Raw genomic sequence first — 20,075 nt, 5'->3', positions numbered from 1 at the left:
GCTACGTGATGTCGCGCACGCGAAAACCACCTCTCCCTAACTACCTCTCCTGCCCATTCAACCAACGTCAAACATGTATTGTGGTTTCCAGCGATAACAGGAACGACATACGGACACACACGCACGCACAAAAAAGAAGACACTGCTGTTTGCCAACAGACACAAAACATTGCCACAATGCGGCCATGAAGAAGCAAAGCAACGGCCCTGGTCAGACAATCTCGTAGCTGGCGGGGGCAAAGGAGACCTCTGAGGAGAAGGTTGTGTCGCCGCCGCCAATGACCTCGACCGAGTTGATCTGCAGCCCTGCATACAGCTTCGACGACGCAAAGTCAACCTGAACAGGGAAGAAGTCGTCCGTATCGCCACCATTTGTCCTGCGCAGCGTGGTGCGTGGTGTTGACATGCAATGTGGCGTGAGCACCACACAACGTCGAATACCACCCACAATCCATCCACGGGCAACGACAGCAGAGCAGTTGGCAGCGAGCGCCACTTACGTAAACTCGATGGAGCCCTCCGGGTTCTCAGAGTCGACAACAGGTATTCTCCACAGCAGTACACCATTGCGGCTGTGTCAAGGGTGTTGCGGATGCGCGCACATTGGTGAGGGTGAAGGTGAAAGAGAAGAAAAACAACCAGGCAACCAAACAACCAAACAACCAAACAATCAGGCAACGAAGCAACCAAACGCACCCACCCACCCACACACACACACACACACCCAGAGCAAACGCCAACGCGCTCCCGCGGCACAGTCACCTGTCGTGGTCGTATGCGCCGTCTGCGCGGGCGACGACGGGGGCACCAGAGTGGGCCGGGAGCGGCACGGTGATGGTCACGTCCTGCAGCTGCAGGTCGTCTGCAAGCAGCTCATAGTCAATGTTCACATCGCACGACCCGTCCGCGTTCGGGTTTGGCCAGCAGTTGACTGGGGCGTAGAAGGGGGTGAGTGGGAAGGGTGGGTGAGCGAGGCAAATCAAGATGGCGCGTGGTGAGGTTCATGCGTGTCATGTGATGATACTCCATGAGCTTGGCACCGCAACCCCAAACCACCACACTCGATGCGCGCACGTAAGCCAGTGCAGCTTACTAGAGAGCGGGATGTGTGCGTCGTCCGTGGTCTGGAAACGCCATTTGAGGACGCCGACGCCCGTGCCAACAGGGAACCCGCGCTCTTTGTCCTTCAGCCCAATCACCCCGCTGCCCCCAAATGTGCGCTTGTCAATGTTCGGATGCGTCTGGTGTTGTCGGCGGGATGAGGGGCAGCGGTGGTGAGGGGCGGCGCGTGTGCAAATGTATGTACACACACACATGTGAGTGCGTGTATGTGTGTGTATGTGTGAGTGTATGTGTGAGTGAGTGAGTGTGTATTTGTGTGCGTTCGTGGCTTGGCGAGTGAGATTTAAGCAGTCGTGCACAAGCGACACCATCCCAATGTTACGGCGCACCTGGTAGGGGATGGACTTTGGTCCCTTATCGCAGTTGATGCGGATACGCGTCACCTCCGGGTCTGACACAAACACGGTCAACGTGCCCTTCACCTGCATTGGCGGTGTTGCAGCAGGAAGAGGAAGAGGAGGAAGGGGAGGAAGAAGCAAAAAGAAGAGACACAGCGTGAGACTTGTACGAGCACGACAACATCAGCACGAGCAAACATGCGCCAGCCGGCGTGTTGCGGAGCCGCACCTCCATGTGTTCGAGGCCGCCGTCCCTGTTGGCTTCAAGCGTAATCTTCTCATCTGCCGCCAAGTGCACGCTGTCACCACCAGTCACAAGCACAAATCTGCGGTCAGCAAAAGCAAAACAAACATCATCCAACACACGGACACACGCACGCACGCACACACAGACACACACACGAACACGCGCATGCACACACACACACACACACACACACAGACACACACACACGAACACGCGCATGCACACACACACGCACACACACCAACCTCTCTCTGTTTGGTGTGGCAACAGGGGCAGCGGCTTGCGTCTTGGACTGAAGGGTGATGGAGACATGGCCAAACAAACGCAGTACCAATAGAACCGCAAGAATGAGTTACACAATATGCGACAGCACACAATCAAGGTTGACAACGTTGAATCGAGCAGCAAAGCACGCAATGGGTGCACACCACAGCGGCAGCAAGCATGTGTGCACGTGTGTATACCGGTGCGATGATGTCTGCAGTGTCTGGTGCGACCTCCTCTCCCTCCTGGATGAGCGCATCAACAAAGTCCTTGCCCTTGGACTTGCCGCCAAGCTTCATGCCACGGCCGGGCCTGTACACAACGTCAAGGTGTGGTGCCGAGCACACAGACACCGAGTCAGCACGCAGGCAACACAAGGTGGGTAGATCAGACACACACACACACACACACACACACACACCGAGCACACGGAGGGCGCACTTTTTCGCGGGGGCGGAGCGCTGTGTTGGGGTTGATGGTGCGGCGACTGACGGGGCAACAGGGGCGACATCCTGCTGCGGCATAAACGAGGCAGAGCCCATGCCTGACATGCCGGTGGAGCCAAACCCGCGGCCCCGCTCCCGCTCCTTCTGCAGCGCCTTTGCCTTGCGCTTCATAATGTCCTTCGCCTCGCGCTCTTTCGCCTGCACACACACGCGATCGTGTGTGCGTGAGAGAGAGAGAGAGAGAGAGAGAGAGAGAGAGAGAGAGAGAGAGAGTGTGTGTGTGTGTGTGTGTGTGTGTGTGTGTGAGAGAGAGAGAGTGTGTGTGTGTGAGAGTGTGTGTGCATATGTAGATGTTTGTGTGCGTGCCAGCATAATTTCAAGGGTGCCACCGTGCAAGGCACAGCGCGTGCATACGAAGCAGCAGCAGCAGCAGCACCTTTTGGCGCATCTTGAAGATTTGCTCATCGTGCGACTCCATCTCCGTGTACGTGCGGATGCGATACAGATCCACGTTTTCTCTGCACACGCAGTCGGCCATGGGCGAGAAAACGGTTGGCATTGCACGAAACAGACGCTCCAATGTCAGTGTGGTTGAGGGTGAGGGTGAGGATGCGTGCGGCCAGGTAGGCGCATGAAGCAAGCCACGCACCTGTAGCCGAGGGCGATGATCTCGTCAAAGGCAAAGATGAGCTCAAAGGCATGGGCGGCGACATCCCTCTCCGTGAAGGAGCGGCAGTACTCTGGTACCTGTGTTGCCATGAGCCAATCGAGTGACAATGAGAACATGGCAGGAGCAAGACATGGTGGTGGTGGTGGTGGTCATGAGCTGATGAAAAGAGCGTATTGATGCGGTCCACATTCACACCAAGAAAAGACGTACATGTGGCACGACAGCGTGCAGCCACCACTCGTAACAACTGACCACTTTGGCAAAGAGGCGCAGCGTCTCCAGATCCTCCAGGATGTTGCTGTTCTTTGTGGTGATGAGCACCATGTAGAGCTGTTCCATCGGCTGGTACACGTACCGCACCGTGTCTGCACACAAAGCATGTGTGTGTGTGGGTGAGAGAGAGTGTGTGTGTTTGTTTGTCGGTTTAATTGTTTGTTTGTTTGTTTGTTTGTTTGTTTGTTTGTGTCTTTGCTTGTTGAGTCTTTGTTTGTGCACATGTGTGTGTGTGTGTGTGTGTGTGACACGGCACCCGCTTGCCCTCGTGGTCGTGGCAACATTGACATCAGTGCAAGGAGTGCATTGCGGCGCACCGGTCTCGATGAAGGTGTGCTGGTCATCGGAGTTCATGAGCTTGGGGAAGGCTGCCAACAGACCCTCGACGCGGGACCTTGACATCTCCATGAACTGACGGGACACAACCACTGCAAGGGAAAGCACCAGCAAGCAAGCGCACATCCACACATGCACATGCCACAGGTCAGTTGTGAGCTGCACTGGTGACGACGACGGACACTCGCCCTGCAAAACCCAGCTTTGCACAATCGCACGAACATGCATGTTCGCACCTTTGCCTGCCTTTGTGCAGACTGCGGCAGAGAGAAGCACCTGCGAGACACACAAACGGCAGGCAACCATTGGACAAGAATGTGTCAGCTTCAACAAGCGTCACAACCACAGAGCAGGCGAGCGAGCAACAGAGCACACACCAACGCAAACAAGCGTTGCATGTCTGTGATGATGCACCTGTTGAAAACGCACCATTGTGTCGTGTGTGTGTGTTTGTGTGTTTGTGTGGAGAGAAAACGGGAGAGCGCGCGCGTGTGGCCTTTGCTTTTTTGCTTCTGGTGGTCACCAGCCAGCTCGCCAGCCAGACAGATCAGCTCAGTCTCTGTGCTCGTTGCTTCCTCAGCGTTGCTCTCTTGCTCTTGGCTGGTCTCGTCGTCGTCGTTGTGTATGCGCTGTTGGCTGTTTGTCGGTTCAGTCTTCTCCTGCCTGAGTTGCACTTTTCTTTATTTTGAAATGCAATTTTGGCTGAGATGGCCACACTTTATTGTAGAATTTATTCTCGTTCAACTTGTTTTTCCCACAACCACCAACCAGCCGACAGCACAAGAGTAGTTTAGTCGCGTCTGTTTTGGTTGTTTGGGTGGTTTGCTGGATGCACCACACTCCACACACACCCTGCCACACACCCTGCCACACACGCTGCCACACACGCTGCCACACACGCTGCCACACACGCTGCCACACACGCTGCCACACACACTCCACACACACTCCACACACAGAGTACACACACACTCTCCACACACCCTGCCACACACGCACACACACACACACAGACACACTGCACACCATCACCAACCATGTCCTTTCCAAAGGTGAGGGCGTTGCATGATTACACGGGCCGGAGCGAGATGGAGCTGTCGTTTAAGAAAGGCGACGTGATCACCGTGCTGGAGATTCGCGATGGCGACTGGTGGGAGGGTGAGCTGGACGGCAAGGAAGGGTTTGTGCCAGCAAGATATGTGGAGCACGCACCAACATGGTTCTATCCGGCATCCGCAGAGGACGGCGGCCACGGCAAGGCAAACAGCGCAGATGCAGGGGGTGACAGCGACACCGACCATGACGACAGCGAGGATGAGGAGCGGGACGCGCCGCCCCCGCCGCCACCGGCACCAGCCGGAACTGCCGATTCGCGACGACAGATGCCAACGCCCATGCGACACCTTCCACCCGACAGGCCCAACCTCGCCAAGGTGTGTGTGTGTGTGTGTGTGTGTGTGTGTGTGCGTGTATGTTTCTGTGTGTGTGTGTGTGTGTTTCTGTGTGTGTATTTCCCTGTGTGTGCATAAATGCGTGTATTTCTGTGTACTGGATACCAGTCTCATCGTTGCTGCTGCTGCGACCGTCTTGCTTTACAGGCCGTGATGATGCATCACACGAAACACAAGCACGACGTGAGCACCTCACACAAGGCTGGCTTGCACGAGTTCCAGCGTGCCGTGTCCAATGTCAGGAACAAGAAGGTACGTGCATGTGCGTGCATGTGCGTGCGTGTGTGTTCGTTTGGGTTGCATTTTCTGTGTTTGGTTGGCGTCGTACATGCGCACAAACGCGCAAGCCTCTAACTTCCATCCACCACCACCACCTCCTCCTCCTCCTCTGCACCAGCCCCAAACCACTCCAAGCGAGTCTGAGCTCGCGGCTGTGCTTCGCCGTCGCAACGAAGCCACCACCCTTGCACAGGTACATGTACACGTTCGCACGTAGATTTGTGCGCATGTGTGTTCTGTGCGTGTGCGTGTGTGCGCGTACATTGTTTGTACCTGTCCCCCACCCCATGTTGTTGAGCGCATACTTTTGTGTTTGTGACCTTCACCCCGTCTCTCCTCCAACGCCATCCACTCCAACGCCATCCTTCTCACCCCTCGCTCCGTTTGCAGATGGAGGAAGCGGAAAAGGAGCGCATGCCAGAATTGCAACGCCGCTTTTCCCAGCGGTTTCGAGACCAATCATAGCACATGTACACACCTGTTGCGCGCCCTTTCTCGCTCGCTTGCCTGTTTCCCTGTGTTGTAAAATCACGTGTCACGCCCATCACACTTGTTTGTTTGTGTTGCATGGCGAGTTTGCCGCTTCTTGTCCACACGTGCCCATGATCACTGCTCTGTCCATAGCCACTCCCTTGTCTTGCTTCGTTTACCGCCTTTGTAGGTGTACGTGTGTACGTGTGTTGTCTGTGCTGTGTGTTGTGCGAGGCTGCGTGTGCCTTGCCGTTGTTGTTGTTGTTGTTGTTGTTGTTGTTGTTGTTGTTGCCGAAGGCGAATTGACTGACCACTAAATGATATCGACCAGCATCATGGCCGCTGACGTTCCAAATTTGTGTTTGATGTGAGACGACACGAGACATAGAAAAGGCACAAGTACACAACACAAAGCGACACGGCGCGGTCAGCTTGGAAGCGAGGGGCGGCCAACCACCGCCACCGCCGTGCACCATCAACAACAGCAACAACACGGCTTCTCAACCCCCACGTCTTCGACCACCACCACCATCACCACCGCTACAGCACCACCTTTACCACGGTCGGCATCACGGCATGCGGAGGGCGCCGTCAATGCGAATGGTCTCGCCGTTGATGAGCGGGTTGTTGATGATGTGCTCCACCAGCATCGCGTACTCTGGCGGCGACCCCAGCCGCTGTGGGAACGGCACCTGCGAGCCAAGCTCGTTGCACACCTTCTCGCCAAGGCCGGCAAGCAGCTCCGTCTTGAAGAGGCCCGGCGCCACGGTGACGACGCGGATCTGGGAGCGGGCGAGGTCGCGGGCCATTGGCAGTGTCATGCCGACGATGGCGCCCTTTGACGCGGCGTAGGCAACCTGGCCAACCTGGCCCTCGTACGCAGCGATGCTCGCAGTGTTGATCACCACGCCGCGCGTCGCATCCGGCTCGTGCACCTGCACGCAATGGGCGTGAGTGAGCGCGCGTGTGTGTGTGCAGTGAGTGAGTGAGTGTGTGTGTGTGTGTGTGCAGTGAGTGAGTGTGTGCAGTGAGTGAGTGAGTGAGTGTGTGTGTGTGCGCAGTGAGTGAGTGTGTGTGTGTGCAGTGAGTGAGTGAGTGTGTGTGTGTGTGTGCGCAGTGAGTGAGTGAATGAGTGCAGTGAGTGTGCAGTGAGTGAGTGAGTGAGCGAGCGAAACAGTGTGACAGTCTGCGAGTGAGTGCAATTCGTAAGTGCAATGTTAATGCGAGCAAAATCATCACAACACTGTGAAGCGTTGGGGATACCTCGTTCTCCATCATTTGGGCAATGGCAAGGCGGTTCACGTTGAAGGTGCCTGCAAGCAAGCAAGTGTCGTAAAGAGTAGACATGAACATGAGCAACATTGCAGCGCACGGGCGAAACTTAGCAAACAAACACACAAAAGCAGCATATCACCGCTGTACACCCAGTCGCTTGCCCGCTGTCATTGACTGACTGACTGACTGACTGACTGACTGACTGACTGACTGACTGACTGACCGATGGTGTTGATGCGCAGAGTCTTCTCAAACGCCTCGAGTGGATGAGGCCCTTTCTTCGGGTGCCATGTCTTGATGGCAGGCGCAACTCCTGCACAAGATGGTGTTTGGGTATTGTTTGTGTGAGCGGTACTTGACCGAAAGGACACGTGACTGCCACGGGTTTCACGTACACACACACACACACACACACACACACACACACACACACACACACACACACACACAGATGCGACGCACCGGCGCAGTTGATGACGGCGTTGACAGGTGCACCAAACTCCTTCTTGGCAGCCTCAAGCAGCGAGAGGACCTGTTCGCCGTCAAAACGGGGAGTTAGTTGTTGAGCGAGACAAAGGCTGTCATGTGTGTGAGTGTGCGAATGTGTGCATGTGCATGTGCATGTGCACATGTTGTTTGCCGCAGCAGATACAGACAATACACACATACACACACCTGCTCCTCGGAGGTGACGTCTGTGGGCTGGAAGATGCAGTTGCTACCAAGCTTCTCACGCGCAGCACCGCCGACTTCAGCAGACACGTCCGCAATGGCAACCTAAGAGGAAACGGGCGGGGGAAACGGGCGGGGGAAACGGGCAAAGTATGTGTTGGAGCTCCAAGAACACACACACGCACTCTTGAACCCTCTGCAAAGCACCATTGAACATGCTTGACACACATACATAACACACACACACAAACACACACACAGATACACTAACAGAAACGCACACATACACACAACAACAACAACAACAACAACAACAACAACAACAACAACAACAACAACAGTCGTGCATGCAAACGCACCTTGGCGCCTGCACCGACGAGGCGGGAGGCCGCAGCAAAGCCCAGGCCCCTGGCACCACCAGTGATGATGGCTCGCACAGCAGAGGTGTTCATTGTGGGTTGAGGTGTGAGTGGCAGTGGCGGTGGTGGTGAAAACAGGCAGCGACAGCAAAAAAGAAATGCAGCCACAAACCAGCCAACCAACTTCCCACCTCCCTTTCGTTTTGTTGTGTTGATTGACATGGACGGGGTGTATGAGTTTGTGTGCGAGGAGCAGAACAATGCGCCCTATTTGGCACAGCTCAAGCCCCGGGCGGGCTTTGATACAGCCATCGAAGCGGTGAGTTCACCACAGGGAGGTGTGTGTGTGTGTGTGTGTGTGTGTGTGTGTGTGTGTGTGTGTGTGTGTGTGTGTGTGTGTGTGTGTGTACTTCTGTGTTGTCCGCGTTTGTTCCCACTCCTGTTCCTTGTTCTCGTTCTTCCTGGTTGTTGCTGTGTATTTGTCTTGTTCTCCCTGCTGCTTCTGTCTTGCTTGTAGTCTGTTGCTGTTGATCAACCCTCCTGTCCTGGTCACCCACCCACAGGTGGCAGCCGGTGGGGAGAAGGGCGCACCGCGCATGACACTGACATTGTCTGGCAATGGCGGGGTGGGTTTCCTGCGATCCAATGCGCATGCGCAACCCTGCAAACGCAGAGACCTGCCAAAACACAAGTGCTTTGATTTGGGTCTTCAGCATCGCCAGCTGGCGGTCTCGTCAATAAACGCCCATTTCCTTGCACTCACCCTGCCTCACTTATCTCGACTCCAACCAAATCAGGTGTTCTCTGTGGCAGAGAAGCAGTTCAATCTCCTCTTTGGGCCGCAGGGAACAGGACCCAAGCCAGAGTGCCTCATTTTCGGTGCGAGAGATGCGATGTGATGTGTGCGTGCGAGTGTGTGTACGTGTGTGTGTGTGCGTGCGTGCGCACGCGTGTGTGTGTTTGTATGTTTGGGTCTTGCAAGTTGTGCTCTGTGCCTTGCTTTGAAGAGTTTTGCTTCTGCGTACCAACACTTTCCTACACATGCACACACATGCACACAAACGCACGCTTGCGTGTTCTGGGCGTCCACAGATCAGCACAGATTCACATCCATCGGAGCAATCAAGCAGGTAATCGGACTCACCCCGCTTGATAGCTCGCGCAAGTGTGCGTGCGTGCGTGTGCGTGCGTGTGCGTGTGCAGAAATATATGTCGATGATATGCATGTTTGCGCGCTGATATCGGTTCACCTGCGTATCCTTGAACCCACTTCTTATCTGCTGCAGGTGGCCAACGTCACGCCCAGGCGAAGTGCATCCTCACAGCCACGCACTCCCATCTCATCCGGTACTTTGCTCTTTCTTGTTGCACTGTCCCTTCACTGGCCCTGGGCTTTGCTTGCGGCGTTTCTGCTGCCGCCTCTCATGCCATCGTCACGTTCCCATTGCGTGCTCAATCTCACGCATGTGTGTGCGTGTGTTCGGACACCATTGCACACCAGGCATGCCACGGAAGACGCGCAACAGCAGCGGTGTTGGGCGAACACCAACCACCCTCACCCTCACAAGCTCAACCGCTGGCCGCCGCCGCGTACGTGCAACCACGCGTTCGCGTGTATATGTGTTTGTATGTATGCAAGAAATTGTGTGAAAGCGTGTTTGCGTGAACCTTCAGGCGAGCTTTTGCTGGCGTGTGTCCATGTGCGGTTGCTCTGTGTGACCACACAATCCTCTCACACCACCAACGACGCATGTCTCTCCTTGTTGCGAGCAGCGAGCCAAGAAGGCGCCAATGATTGCCACAGCACCCAAACCATCGTCATCATCATCATCATCATCGTCATCGTCTGTGACACCGCCGCCGTCCAGCACGACGACAGCACCAGCGCCGCCTCGCGTCTCCCCAAACGGGTTGCGCAAGGCCACAACAGCTTCGCCGACAAAGATTGCTGCCAAGCTTGCATCAAGGACATCACCCAAACCGTCGTCATCGTCATCAATGACATCATCATCAATGACATCATCATCATCGTCGTTGGGTGGGCAGCTGACGGCTGCGGAGTACCGGGCCAAGCGGGAGGCGTTTGCTGTGCAGTTGAAGGAATACAGAGCATTGGAGAAGAAGATTGAGGCCGAGATCAACGTGTTCTCAGAAGTTGGGCGCAGGTAGGTCTATGTGTGTGTGCATGTGTGCAAGTGTGCATGTGTGCATGTGTGCGTGCAAGTGTGTGTGTGCATGTGTGCAAGTGTGTGTGTGCATGTGTGCAAGAGTGTGTATGCAAGTGTGTGTGTATACATGTGTGTGTGTGTGTTGGAATTGTTGCTGCATTTCCTCACCACCACCACTCACACAACCAACCACCCACCAATGACCACCCACCAGCTACCGGGAGGCAAAAGACGAGGCGATGCGCAGCAGCACGGCGGAGGTCCTGCAGAAGATGTACGCAAAGAAGCACAAGGTGCGGTGTTGTCTGCAGGCACGTCGCACACACGTTTGTGCACAAGTTGACCTTTGTGTGTGCGTGTGTGTGCGTGTGTGTGTGTGTGTGTGTGTGTGTGTGTGTGTGTGTGTGTGTGTGTGTGTGTGTGTGTGTGTGTGTGTGTGTGTGTGTGTGTGTGTGTGTGTGTGTGTGCGTGCGTGCGTGCGTATGCACATGCTCATGCACGACTCCCTCCTCTCTGTGTGTGTGTGTGTGTGCAGGAGTTTGATGCGATGATGGTGCGGTATGACGCCATGAACACGCGACTCAAGGCCATGCAGCGTGCACTCAAAGCACACGAGCAGCAACAGCAACAACAGCAGCCAGAAGTGGCTGCAACGGAAGGCTAACGGAAACGGAAAGACGTCATCAAATCAGAAACAAGAAGAAGACAACACACGAACCCTAACTTAAGCAGCGATGAAAGACTACAAGCCAAGTTGCGCGCGCACATTCCTTACACACGACTGCAAGCGGCGCACATGTTTTTGTGTGTGTGTGTAAGTGTGTGTGTGCATGGCTAACTCCTCTCTCAATAAACGAGACTACATAACCAAATGAAGGGCCACAAATCGCTAGGTTGGAAGGTTTACTGTTCTTGGGCTTGTTGAACACGAAACACATTGATGTGAATGCAACACATTTCATCCCAAACACGCACGCTGCTCACACACATCCGCACATCCGCACCCACACATCCAATACATCACACCCACACATCCACATCCACACACATGCACGTAACACACATCAGCACAACGTCACGTCTCCACCACCACCACCACCATCCGGTTGGCGTGGCGCCTAGATGAGCTTCTTCTTCTGAAAGTAGCGGCGCAGGTACCACACCTGCACGCAGCGGCCACATCCGTACCAATGACGTGGTGGTGGTGGTCGTGTAGTGTGGTGTAGGGGAATGCGATGGTGCGTGTGAGCGTTGTCTCGCATGAAGGAGCACGGTGCAGAAAGGCTCACTGATCGTTGTGAACGGATATGCACACAGACACAGGCACAGACACGCATAGACACAGACACACATAGACACAGACACACGCACACATACATTCACACAGCAAGCACATGTGCATGCGACGGACCTGCCAGACGCCAAAGACGACGAGGCAGCCGATGGAGATGAGGCTGAAGGTCAGCATACGCTCGGCGGTCAGCTCTGGTTTGTCATAGGGGCGGAAGGTGGGGTGAAGTGAGGACGGGAAGCGAGCAAAGCAGATGGAGAAAGAACAAGTGTGCGCGTGTGCGTGCGTGTGTGTGTGCTACCACAGAAACAGACAGACAGATACACACAGACACAGACACAGGCACAGGCACAGACAGATGGACATACACGCATACAGATACAAACCCACACACCGTTTGTGTCGCGGTGCTGCCTCTCGCGGTCCTTCATGATGGCAAAGGAGCGAACAATGGCCGAGCTCATGTCCTCCAGCCGCTTCAGGTTCGCCTCAATCGGCTGCAGCTTCTCTGCTTTGGCAAGCTGCGCACAGTTGGCGGGGGTGGTGGGAGACGAGGAATGAGAACCGAGCAGGGCAGTGGGGTGTCTTTGGACATTGCACCACTGAGCATCCACACACACCGCAGACAGACAGATAGCCACGCACAGACAGACAGACAGACAGACCGAGACACACACACACCTCCTCGTAACTGCGAGCCTCCATGCCAATCTTCACGTTCAGGCTAATGTCCACGGTGCTGTCGGCACGGTGCTCTGTAGACGTCACACAAAACGTAAACATGGAACACACACACACACACACACACACACACACACACACACACACACACACACACACACACACACACACGCATACGCAAATCACGCACGAATTGTGAGCAGCAGCAAAGGGGTGATTGAGTGGTTCACGTCTCGCATGTGACCTGGCACGCGACTGCCCGATTTTGGATGTTGCGTGGGAAACGTACTGTCGTCAAGATAGGACTTGAAGCAAATCTCAAAGACGTCGTAGTCATCCGATGTGAAGGCAAACTTCCCCTTCTGTGCATCCTCCTTTCTGTACACGGGGTGACCTCGCGAATCCGTAATCTGTGGCGAGACGCATCAAGTATGTGAGTGAGTGAGTGAGTGAGTGAGTGAGTGAGTGAGTGAGTGTGAGTGAGTGAGTGTGAGTGAGTGAGTGAGTGTGAGTGAGTGTGTGTGTGTGAGTGTGTGTGTGTGTGTGTGTGTGTGTGTGTGTGTGTGTCGCTGCGTGTTCAGGGCCAAGAAAGTGAAAGGCGCTGTACTCACGCACACCTCAAACAGCGTACCCCAAGACAAGAATTGCACCCAAACGCACACATTTACACTCGCACACACGCTATTTACACTCACACTGACACAACTCACTCACCCCACCTCCTCTTGTCCCACCACACACACAGACACACAAGACACACACAGCCACACACAGACACACACCGTTTCGCTTGTTCTCCCCCCCCCCCATGTTTCGTACCTCGAGGTTGATTTGCAGGGCTGGTGATTTGCTAACCTCATACTCCCCCACAACCAGCACATCTTTGTCCACGTCCTCTTGCAAACACTTGCGCGTGTTTGCGCCGAGTGTGAACGAGATGGCTGTTGAGTATTGTGTCAAACACAACAACACAACCACCGCACTCGCCACAACGTGGCGGAAACAGCTCTTGCTCTCCATCGCCTGCATTTGTGACAGCAAGAGAGCGCGTTGTTGACATGAGAACGCAGCGAACGTGGTTGTTGTTGGTGTCAACGAACACACGATCTTACACGTGCGTACATTTGAACGTTCATGCATTTGTTCGTTCGGGCATTCGTCGCGTGCTAATGCACACGCATGCACACACATGCACAGACACACACAAGCATACGCATCCATACATCCATATCCGCGCTCACAGACACAAGCCAGTGCCAACAAGCAAGCAAGCACACCTCTGCTCTCTTGTTGTCTCTCCTTGCCCCTGTGGCCAACGACCAGTGGAAAATTGTAGACAAGAAAGCCAATTTTCAGCGCCTGCTGCAGCCAAATTCGAAACACAACAACAGTCGCAACCGTCCTGTCTTTGGCCATCCACCTGCCTGCATCCTCTCCTCCTGCCACACACCTCCAGCTTGCACCCTCACTTGTATGGAGTCACAGCGCCGGCGAGGGCCGCCTCAGCCCTCAATGCACCAACAACCAAGCAAGGAGGCACTCGTGTCTGCGTCAAGGCTGCTGGATTTATCTGGGGACGACGCAAGCGGAAGGAACAGCTGGCTGTTTGCGTCACAGCCACCTGGTCATGACGGTGGTCCTTCCACCCACTCACAGCACCATCACATGCGACGCGAGGCGCCTGCTTCATCCCTGGCCGCGCCAAACGAGCTCGCACTCTCCGTGCTTCGACGCCACCTCCAAGGTACAGAGCAGCAACAGCAGCAACAACGGCAACGGCAACAGCAAAGGCAACAGCAACATTGGCAACAGCACACTGAGCACAAGCAGCCGCGACAACAGACACAACACCGAAAAAAGAACGAGGCTCAGGCCCTTGCCGAGGAGATCGCAGCACAGCTTCCATCCAACGCAGATCCCAACACAACATTTGAAATTCATGAGGCACCCGCAAAGGTATTGCATGTACTCGTTTCTGCATGCGTATCCAACACACACGCACACACACTCAGACCTACACACCTACACTACACGCACACGCACACACACGCACACACACATGCACACACACATGCACACACACACATCTACACACACACACATGCTCACGCACACACACGCACACACACATGCACACACACATCCACACACACACACACATGCACACACACACCTCCACACCTACACGCACACTCCTACACTCGCTCACTCACGCACACCTACACACACTCGCTCACACGCACCTACACCCACGCACACTCATTCCTGAGTGCTTGCAGGCATTGGACATTCCTGTTACGCAGCGCGTTTTTCATGATCTCCCCAGCATACAGCAGCAACCTGAAGCGGCAAAACCAACAGAGTATGCAAAGCCAAAGAAGTATCGAAACACAAAGCCGCGCGTGCGCCAATCCTCCCAGCTGACCTGCCAGCCCATGTAAGTCAGCTCATGGCAGCGGCATTCCTTCGTCCGCAACCCCCAGTGAGCTATGTTTATGTTGCAGTTGACCACGTTGTACACTCCCGCTCGCAGCAGACACCCATGCTACATCACTGCTCCATCTCGAACATTCACATATCAATCAAAACTGCAGAGAGGACATTGATCTCAGCTTCCGATCCTTTGACCTTATTCCCCCACCGCACCGGTTCGTATTGCACTGTCTGTGTGTGTGTGTGTGTGTGTGTGTGTGTGTGTGTGTGTGTGTGTGTGTGTGTGCGTGCGTGTGTTTGGGTTTACATGTACATGTCTGACTCAGAGTCAACGACTTTTATCGCGTCCGGAGACGCTGAAGCGAGCTGGTACTCAGTTTTCACTCCACACCTGTATTCACATCAAGCGCATGCTTGCTTGCTGCTGCACCACCATGCCGTCACTGGGGCAAACAGGACAACGGCAGCACGAGCACCACCGCCAACTGACCGGTCTTTCGAGCGCGCCACCTTTCTCAGTCGACACGGCGTCGAGTGACACCGTGCGCATATGTGTGTGTGTGTGTGTGTGCATGTGCGCCGAGTTACAAATGTGTCAACGATGTTCATCCTGCAGGACATGTACAGCTGACTACCTTCCTCTCGCCTGCCCCGTTGCTTCCCTTCCCCTCCCTTCTGGTTACCTTGTGTGTTTGTTTATTGCGACCTCTGTACAAACGTATAATCGCAAACACTGCTGTGTGTGCGTGTAAACGACGACCGACCACGATACGACACAAACGAAATGGTGTACAGCACAACAGGACACCACCACACGTATTCACGCCTCACTGCGGGGCTGGAAACTTCACATCCACCCCCTGTTGTTGTTGCTGTTGCTGCTGCTGTTGTTGTTTCTCTTGGTCCTCCTTGTCGCCCAGCTCTGTGAAGTGGGCGCCCATCACCTTGAAATACTCCTTGAAGAACCGGAGCACCTGCTCGTTTGCAGTGTTGTTGGTTGGGCAAATTCGCAACGTGAGCCACAATGTATGTATGTATGTGTGTGTGCGTATGTGTGTGTGTGTATGTATGTATGTATGTATGTATGTATGTATGTATGTATGTATGTATGTATGTATGTATGTATGTATGTATGTATGTATGTATGTATGTATGTATGTATGTATGTATGTATGTATGTGTGTGTGCGTGTGTGTGTGTGTGTGCGGCTAGCTGCTGTTGCGCTTACCTTGTCGTTGTTTGCGTATTTCTTCTTTGCTGCTGCAGGGTCCTTCTGAAAGTCCGACAGTGCTTCAACAAACGATGGGTCTGTCAGCGTGCAGCAGGGCCAACAAGCAGGGATGAGTTGCTCAAACCGACACCACGAACACGACCAAGAGCAAAACAATGACTCAAAACACAACACGCACACGCACACGCACGCAAGCACAAACACAAACGCAAACACAAAACCACACACACACACACACACGCACGCACGCAAGCACAAACACAAACGCAAACACAAAACCACACACACACACACACACACACACACACACACACACACACACACACACACTTACATGCTCTCACACACCTGACAGACACTGGAGAAGGAAAGGGTTGCTTTGAAACCGCTTGAGGAGGTCCGCGTTCAGCCACTGATCCTCTGCAACAAAACAACACCAAGTACAGCAGGAACCGACTTGGCAGTGAGAAGAATTCAAAAGGTGGTTCACACCCTCTGCGCGTCACACCAGCTGACAAACACACAAGTGCAACGAACAAGGAGCGCCTGCTGAAATGGAAAGAAGATGACCACACGCACTTGTCCGCTCGAGAAACGGCGTCGCTTCACGAAGAGACTCTTGGACCTCAGGCAGCACGCCAACGGGCGTGTCCTTCGCCGACGCCTTGGGCCGAATCGTCTCAATCTCCTCCACCTTTTTCTTGGGTGCTGTTGTTGCCCTCTTCTGTCTGCTCTGCGCCGTCTTCTTCTTCGCTGGCTTGCTGTCGCTGCCCAGTCCGCCAGATAGGAACCCTTTGGAGAAGCCACCAAAGAAGCCGCCGCCGCCGCCGCCGCCACTGCTGCCACTTTTCGCGCTGCTCTTGCTCTTTGTTGCCTGCTTCCTCTGTGTGGTTGATGTGTTGCTGCTGGTAGTTGCCTTTGTTGGCCGTGCAGTGGCTGTGGACGACTTTGTCGCCGCATTTGTTGGCGTGCCACTGCTGCTCTTCGCGGTGTGCTTGGTGGTGGTTGTTCTTGCCGAAGACGATGAGCTCGGTGTCGTTGCAGTGGCTTGTTTCAGCTGCCGCAGCTTCCCCAGCAGCGCAAGCTCTTCCTCCATGTCCTCCAAAGGAGGTGGAAGATCGTCATCATCAGCCATACTCTATGTGTGTGTGTGTGTGTGTGTGTGCGTGTGTGTGTGTGCGTGCGTGCTTCACTTTGTTGTTTGCTTCTCGCTCTTTGGCGTCGTTACGGAACGTTTAATGAAGTTATGTTATTCACAGAATTCAGCACTCACAGCAACGTTGATGACTGTGGTGGTCTTGTTATTGTTGTTGTTGTTGTTGTTGTTGTTGTTGTTGTTGTTGTTGTTGTTGTTGTTGTTGTTGTTGTTGCTGCTGCTGTGGTTGTTGTTGTTGTTGCTGTGGTTGGTGTTGTTGTTGTGTTTGTGGTGTTGGCGCTGAGGGCTCGGCAGTGGAGGAGGACAGTGGCGGCTTTGCAAAGATGCTGCTCAGATCAAAGCCATCTGTTGTGTTGTGACCTGTGCTCGCAGCAGCGTCGGTCGTCGCAGGCGTTGTGCCCGCACTTGTCGCCGCTGCTGTCGGCTGCTTGAGCCACCACCGACCGCCGCATATGCAAGCAGCGGAGAACGCGCGTTGCCACCACCAGTCCCGCCCACACTCCACCGAGGCATCGTAGACCAGGCCGCAGCTGTCACAGATGTGCATGGATGCAAGCCAGACAGCACAAAATGGAATTACAACACAATCAAGCATTCCAACCGAAGACGGAAACGAAGGAAGGATGACGTGGGAGACACAGCGAGAAGCGTGCCCCCCCCCCCAAACACACACACACACACACACACACACACACACACACACATATATGCATACCGTGGGCAGGCCTTGAAGGGGAGATCCCGGTGCTCTGGTCGGCTCACTGTCCAGTGCGCCACGTTCATCGCCACATCAGGCAGCAACCGCTCCTCCTCTGCAATTGCGTGCAAGTGTGCGTGCAAGTGTGGGTGTGTGGGCATGTGTTAGTGTGAAGCGTGTGTGAAGTGAGTGAGGTGAGTTGGGGTTTGGAAGTGCAACGTTGAAACGCCCGCGGCTGAGGACATCAGCGCGCAAGACCTACGAAACCTCATCGCTGCATTCTGTACAGCAGCCATTACCAGCCGCACCACACCGCCATCCAGCACACGCCAAACTCAAACAGGCAAACTCCTCTCAAACTCGATCAAACACGCACTGATGAGGTGCCCCATGCCAAGGTCCGCCAGGGCTTGGTCAAGCGTGGGCCCAACTGTGTCCAGGAATGTGTACTGCGTGCAGGTGCCTGGCGATTTCAGCAGCTTATGCAACCTGGAAGATGTCAAGGTCGGTGCCATGGCCCTCAGCTGCAAGCACAAGGCATGCATTATTTGCAGCGTGAGCGTCGACGCGCGAAAACGCCGCATGCTGAAGCCCATCTGCTGCTGCAGCAGCGCGGCGTGCTGTTGGCGCGACATGTGCTGTTGCGACGGCTGCTGGTGATGCGGGTACTGTTGCTGCTGTGGGTAGTGTTGTGGGTGTTGCTGTTGCTGATAGTGCTGGGAGGACCGTGGTTGCTGGTACATGTGCTGCGGTGTGCCCTGTGTTGCGCCGGGCGTGGAGCGCTGCGCAGGGCTGCTGCTTTCATCGCCACCGTCCATCCCATCCACCTGCATCAAGCGAGGACCGCCGGGCACGGGTGTAGTGGAGGTGGAGGAGGAGGAGGAGGACGTGGTCATTGCTGTCGTTGCTGGTGCTGGTGAAGGAGTTGTGCCTCCTACTGCTGGTGCTGGTGCTGATGCTGGTGCAGTGAACACAGCGGCTGGTGGTGGCATGGATGCAGTGGTGGTTGTGGTGGTGGTGGAGGAAGCATTGTCTGGTGTTGTGGATGGAAAGAGGACCGGTGGGTGGACCTCGTCATATGCAGAGTCGCCATGTGACACAGCGTCGCACAGCACCAACAGCGTGTGCATTGCCACCAGCGCGGGGCCAACCGACACACAGCCCTCCCCCTTGTGGTGCATAGCGGTTGAAGCAGAGGGGAGGAGAGGAAAGAGGGAGTAAAGGGGGGGGGGTTGAAGGGTGAGAAGGTGAGGTGTTGTTTGCACGGGCCAATGCTGTCGTCACACAGACACAGACGCACAGGACGCACAGGACGCAAACACAGAGACACACAGAACTGACACAGCACCTGCAACAGGAAGAAGTATGACTGGTCATGTGCAATCATCTTGAGGATGCGGACAAAGGCGACCATGGCCCGCGAGCTCGCAACCGCCAGCGGCGCAATCCCCGCAATGAAGCCTGGGAAGCGGGTAGGTGTGTGTGTATGTGTGTGTGTGTGACGAGAGAAGAGCTGAAGAAGAACCATTGCACGACAACGACGACGCACGCGACAGACAACACACACACACACACACACACACACACACACACACACACAACACACACACAACACACAGACACACACACGAACCTCCTGGAAGGGACTGGACGTCTGCATGTGTGAGGCCAGTGGATACGAGGGCGGTGTCGAGACTAAACGACGACGTCTTGGGCGGAACAACCACTGGCAGGCGCAGCTGATGTTCACAAGGCAATATGGAGAGGATGTTTGGGGGGGGTCAAGGATGCGGAGCGTGAATTATGGACTGAATGAAGCGCTGTGATGCTGGTGGCACCACAGTCATGAACTGCACACATGGAGGACGTACGGAAACACACAGAAACATACACAGACACACAAACAGAGACACAGACACACAAACAGACACAGAAACAGACAGACACACACACACACACACGCACACACACACACACGAGCACACTAACAGGTAGTGTGGAACTCACGTGTGGAAGGACTTTGCGGAAGGCGGCAGTCATGAGGTTTGAGAGGTGGTGGATCACGAGTACGAGAAACGGGTACATGTTGATGTACGGTGTGCTGTTGAAGAGGAGGAGGAGGAGGAGGAGGAGGAGGAGGAGGAGGAGGAGGAGGAGGAGGAGGAGGAGGAGGAGGAGGAGGAGGAGGAGGAGGAGGAGGAGGGAGGGTAGGGTA

The 20,075-nt window shown here is 54.8% G+C and overlaps 8 protein-coding genes across 8 annotated transcripts in view; 3 read left to right on the top strand and 5 right to left on the bottom strand.

The window, feature by feature from the left end:
- Nucleotides 1-61: 61 nt before the first annotated feature.
- On the bottom strand, nucleotides 62-4,397 carry PTSG_09483 (coatomer subunit delta). Its single transcript, XM_004989857.1, has 15 exons — nucleotides 4,126-4,397; nucleotides 3,933-3,972; nucleotides 3,678-3,788; nucleotides 3,340-3,452; nucleotides 3,067-3,164; nucleotides 2,854-2,935; nucleotides 2,413-2,615; nucleotides 2,172-2,283; nucleotides 1,953-1,999; nucleotides 1,690-1,759; nucleotides 1,452-1,544; nucleotides 1,094-1,241; nucleotides 763-931; nucleotides 501-572; nucleotides 62-377 (listed from the first exon to the last, which is right to left on the bottom strand). Exons 1-15 carry the CDS (start codon nucleotides 4,126-4,128, stop codon nucleotides 212-214), a joined length of 1,527 nt encoding a protein of 508 aa, XP_004989914.1. The 5' UTR covers nucleotides 4,129-4,397; the 3' UTR covers nucleotides 62-211.
- Nucleotides 4,398-4,425: 28 nt separating this feature from the next.
- Nucleotides 4,426-6,274, top strand: PTSG_09482 (uncharacterized protein). The gene is made up of 4 exons (XM_004989856.1): nucleotides 4,426-5,129; nucleotides 5,295-5,399; nucleotides 5,545-5,619; nucleotides 5,817-6,274. Exons 1-4 carry the CDS (start codon nucleotides 4,734-4,736, stop codon nucleotides 5,889-5,891), a joined length of 651 nt encoding a protein of 216 aa, XP_004989913.1. The 5' UTR covers nucleotides 4,426-4,733; the 3' UTR covers nucleotides 5,892-6,274.
- PTSG_09481 (hydroxyacyl-Coenzyme A dehydrogenase) lies at nucleotides 6,126-8,350 on the bottom strand. The gene is made up of 6 exons (XM_004989855.1): nucleotides 8,204-8,350; nucleotides 7,848-7,949; nucleotides 7,635-7,704; nucleotides 7,396-7,485; nucleotides 7,161-7,210; nucleotides 6,126-6,832 (listed from the first exon to the last, which is right to left on the bottom strand). Exons 1-6 carry the CDS (start codon nucleotides 8,294-8,296, stop codon nucleotides 6,467-6,469), a joined length of 771 nt encoding a protein of 256 aa, XP_004989912.1. The 5' UTR covers nucleotides 8,297-8,350; the 3' UTR covers nucleotides 6,126-6,466.
- Nucleotides 8,351-8,368: 18 nt separating this feature from the next.
- PTSG_09480 (uncharacterized protein) lies at nucleotides 8,369-11,243 on the top strand. The gene is made up of 9 exons (XM_004989854.1): nucleotides 8,369-8,522; nucleotides 8,767-8,829; nucleotides 9,001-9,082; nucleotides 9,296-9,333; nucleotides 9,490-9,550; nucleotides 9,705-9,793; nucleotides 9,977-10,368; nucleotides 10,586-10,664; nucleotides 10,907-11,243. Exons 1-9 carry the CDS (start codon nucleotides 8,424-8,426, stop codon nucleotides 11,033-11,035), a joined length of 1,032 nt encoding a protein of 343 aa, XP_004989911.1. The 5' UTR covers nucleotides 8,369-8,423; the 3' UTR covers nucleotides 11,036-11,243.
- A 17-nt stretch (nucleotides 11,244-11,260) lies between these two features.
- PTSG_09479 (transmembrane emp24 domain-containing protein 10) lies at nucleotides 11,261-13,674 on the bottom strand. Its single transcript, XM_004989853.1, has 7 exons — nucleotides 13,621-13,674; nucleotides 13,163-13,366; nucleotides 12,633-12,753; nucleotides 12,344-12,417; nucleotides 12,057-12,183; nucleotides 11,783-11,856; nucleotides 11,261-11,534 (listed from the first exon to the last, which is right to left on the bottom strand). The coding sequence occupies exons 2-7, from the start codon at nucleotides 13,361-13,363 to the stop codon at nucleotides 11,490-11,492; spliced, it is 642 nt and encodes a 213-aa protein (XP_004989910.1). The 5' UTR covers nucleotides 13,364-13,366; nucleotides 13,621-13,674; the 3' UTR covers nucleotides 11,261-11,489.
- Nucleotides 13,675-13,705: 31 nt separating this feature from the next.
- On the top strand, nucleotides 13,706-15,323 carry PTSG_09478 (uncharacterized protein). The gene is made up of 4 exons (XM_004989852.1): nucleotides 13,706-14,299; nucleotides 14,623-14,780; nucleotides 14,938-14,991; nucleotides 15,233-15,323. Exons 1-4 carry the CDS (start codon nucleotides 13,817-13,819, stop codon nucleotides 15,312-15,314), a joined length of 777 nt encoding a protein of 258 aa, XP_004989909.1. The 5' UTR covers nucleotides 13,706-13,816; the 3' UTR covers nucleotides 15,315-15,323.
- Nucleotides 15,324-15,455: 132 nt separating this feature from the next.
- Nucleotides 15,456-17,233, bottom strand: PTSG_12893 (uncharacterized protein). The gene is made up of 4 exons (XM_004989851.1): nucleotides 16,587-17,233; nucleotides 16,356-16,427; nucleotides 16,005-16,084; nucleotides 15,456-15,750 (listed from the first exon to the last, which is right to left on the bottom strand). The coding sequence occupies exons 1-4, from the start codon at nucleotides 17,140-17,142 to the stop codon at nucleotides 15,604-15,606; spliced, it is 855 nt and encodes a 284-aa protein (XP_004989908.1). The 5' UTR covers nucleotides 17,143-17,233; the 3' UTR covers nucleotides 15,456-15,603.
- A 75-nt stretch (nucleotides 17,234-17,308) lies between these two features.
- The window catches only part of PTSG_12892 (uncharacterized protein), a gene marked incomplete at its 3' end in the record, with an annotated part of 10,195 nt that continues 7,428 nt past the window's right edge, over nucleotides 17,309-20,075 (bottom strand). The window contains exons 18-23 of the mRNA XM_004989850.1: nucleotides 19,868-19,961; nucleotides 19,494-19,599; nucleotides 19,209-19,321; nucleotides 18,237-19,029; nucleotides 17,879-17,975; nucleotides 17,309-17,693 (exon numbers count right to left, since the gene is read on the bottom strand). Of these exons, the coding sequence (XP_004989907.1) occupies nucleotides 17,309-17,693; nucleotides 17,879-17,975; nucleotides 18,237-19,029; nucleotides 19,209-19,321; nucleotides 19,494-19,599; nucleotides 19,868-19,961 (1,588 nt within the window). The remainder of the gene's footprint in view (nucleotides 17,694-17,878; nucleotides 17,976-18,236; nucleotides 19,030-19,208; nucleotides 19,322-19,493; nucleotides 19,600-19,867; nucleotides 19,962-20,075) is intronic.

This window comes from Salpingoeca rosetta, assembly GCF_000188695.1.
Source record: "Salpingoeca rosetta unplaced genomic scaffold supercont1.26, whole genome shotgun sequence".
Classification (NCBI taxonomy): domain Eukaryota; class Choanoflagellata; order Craspedida; family Salpingoecidae; genus Salpingoeca; species Salpingoeca rosetta.
The sequence above is the reverse complement of the archived record's forward strand: the minus strand, read 5'-3'. Positions and strand labels throughout refer to the sequence as shown.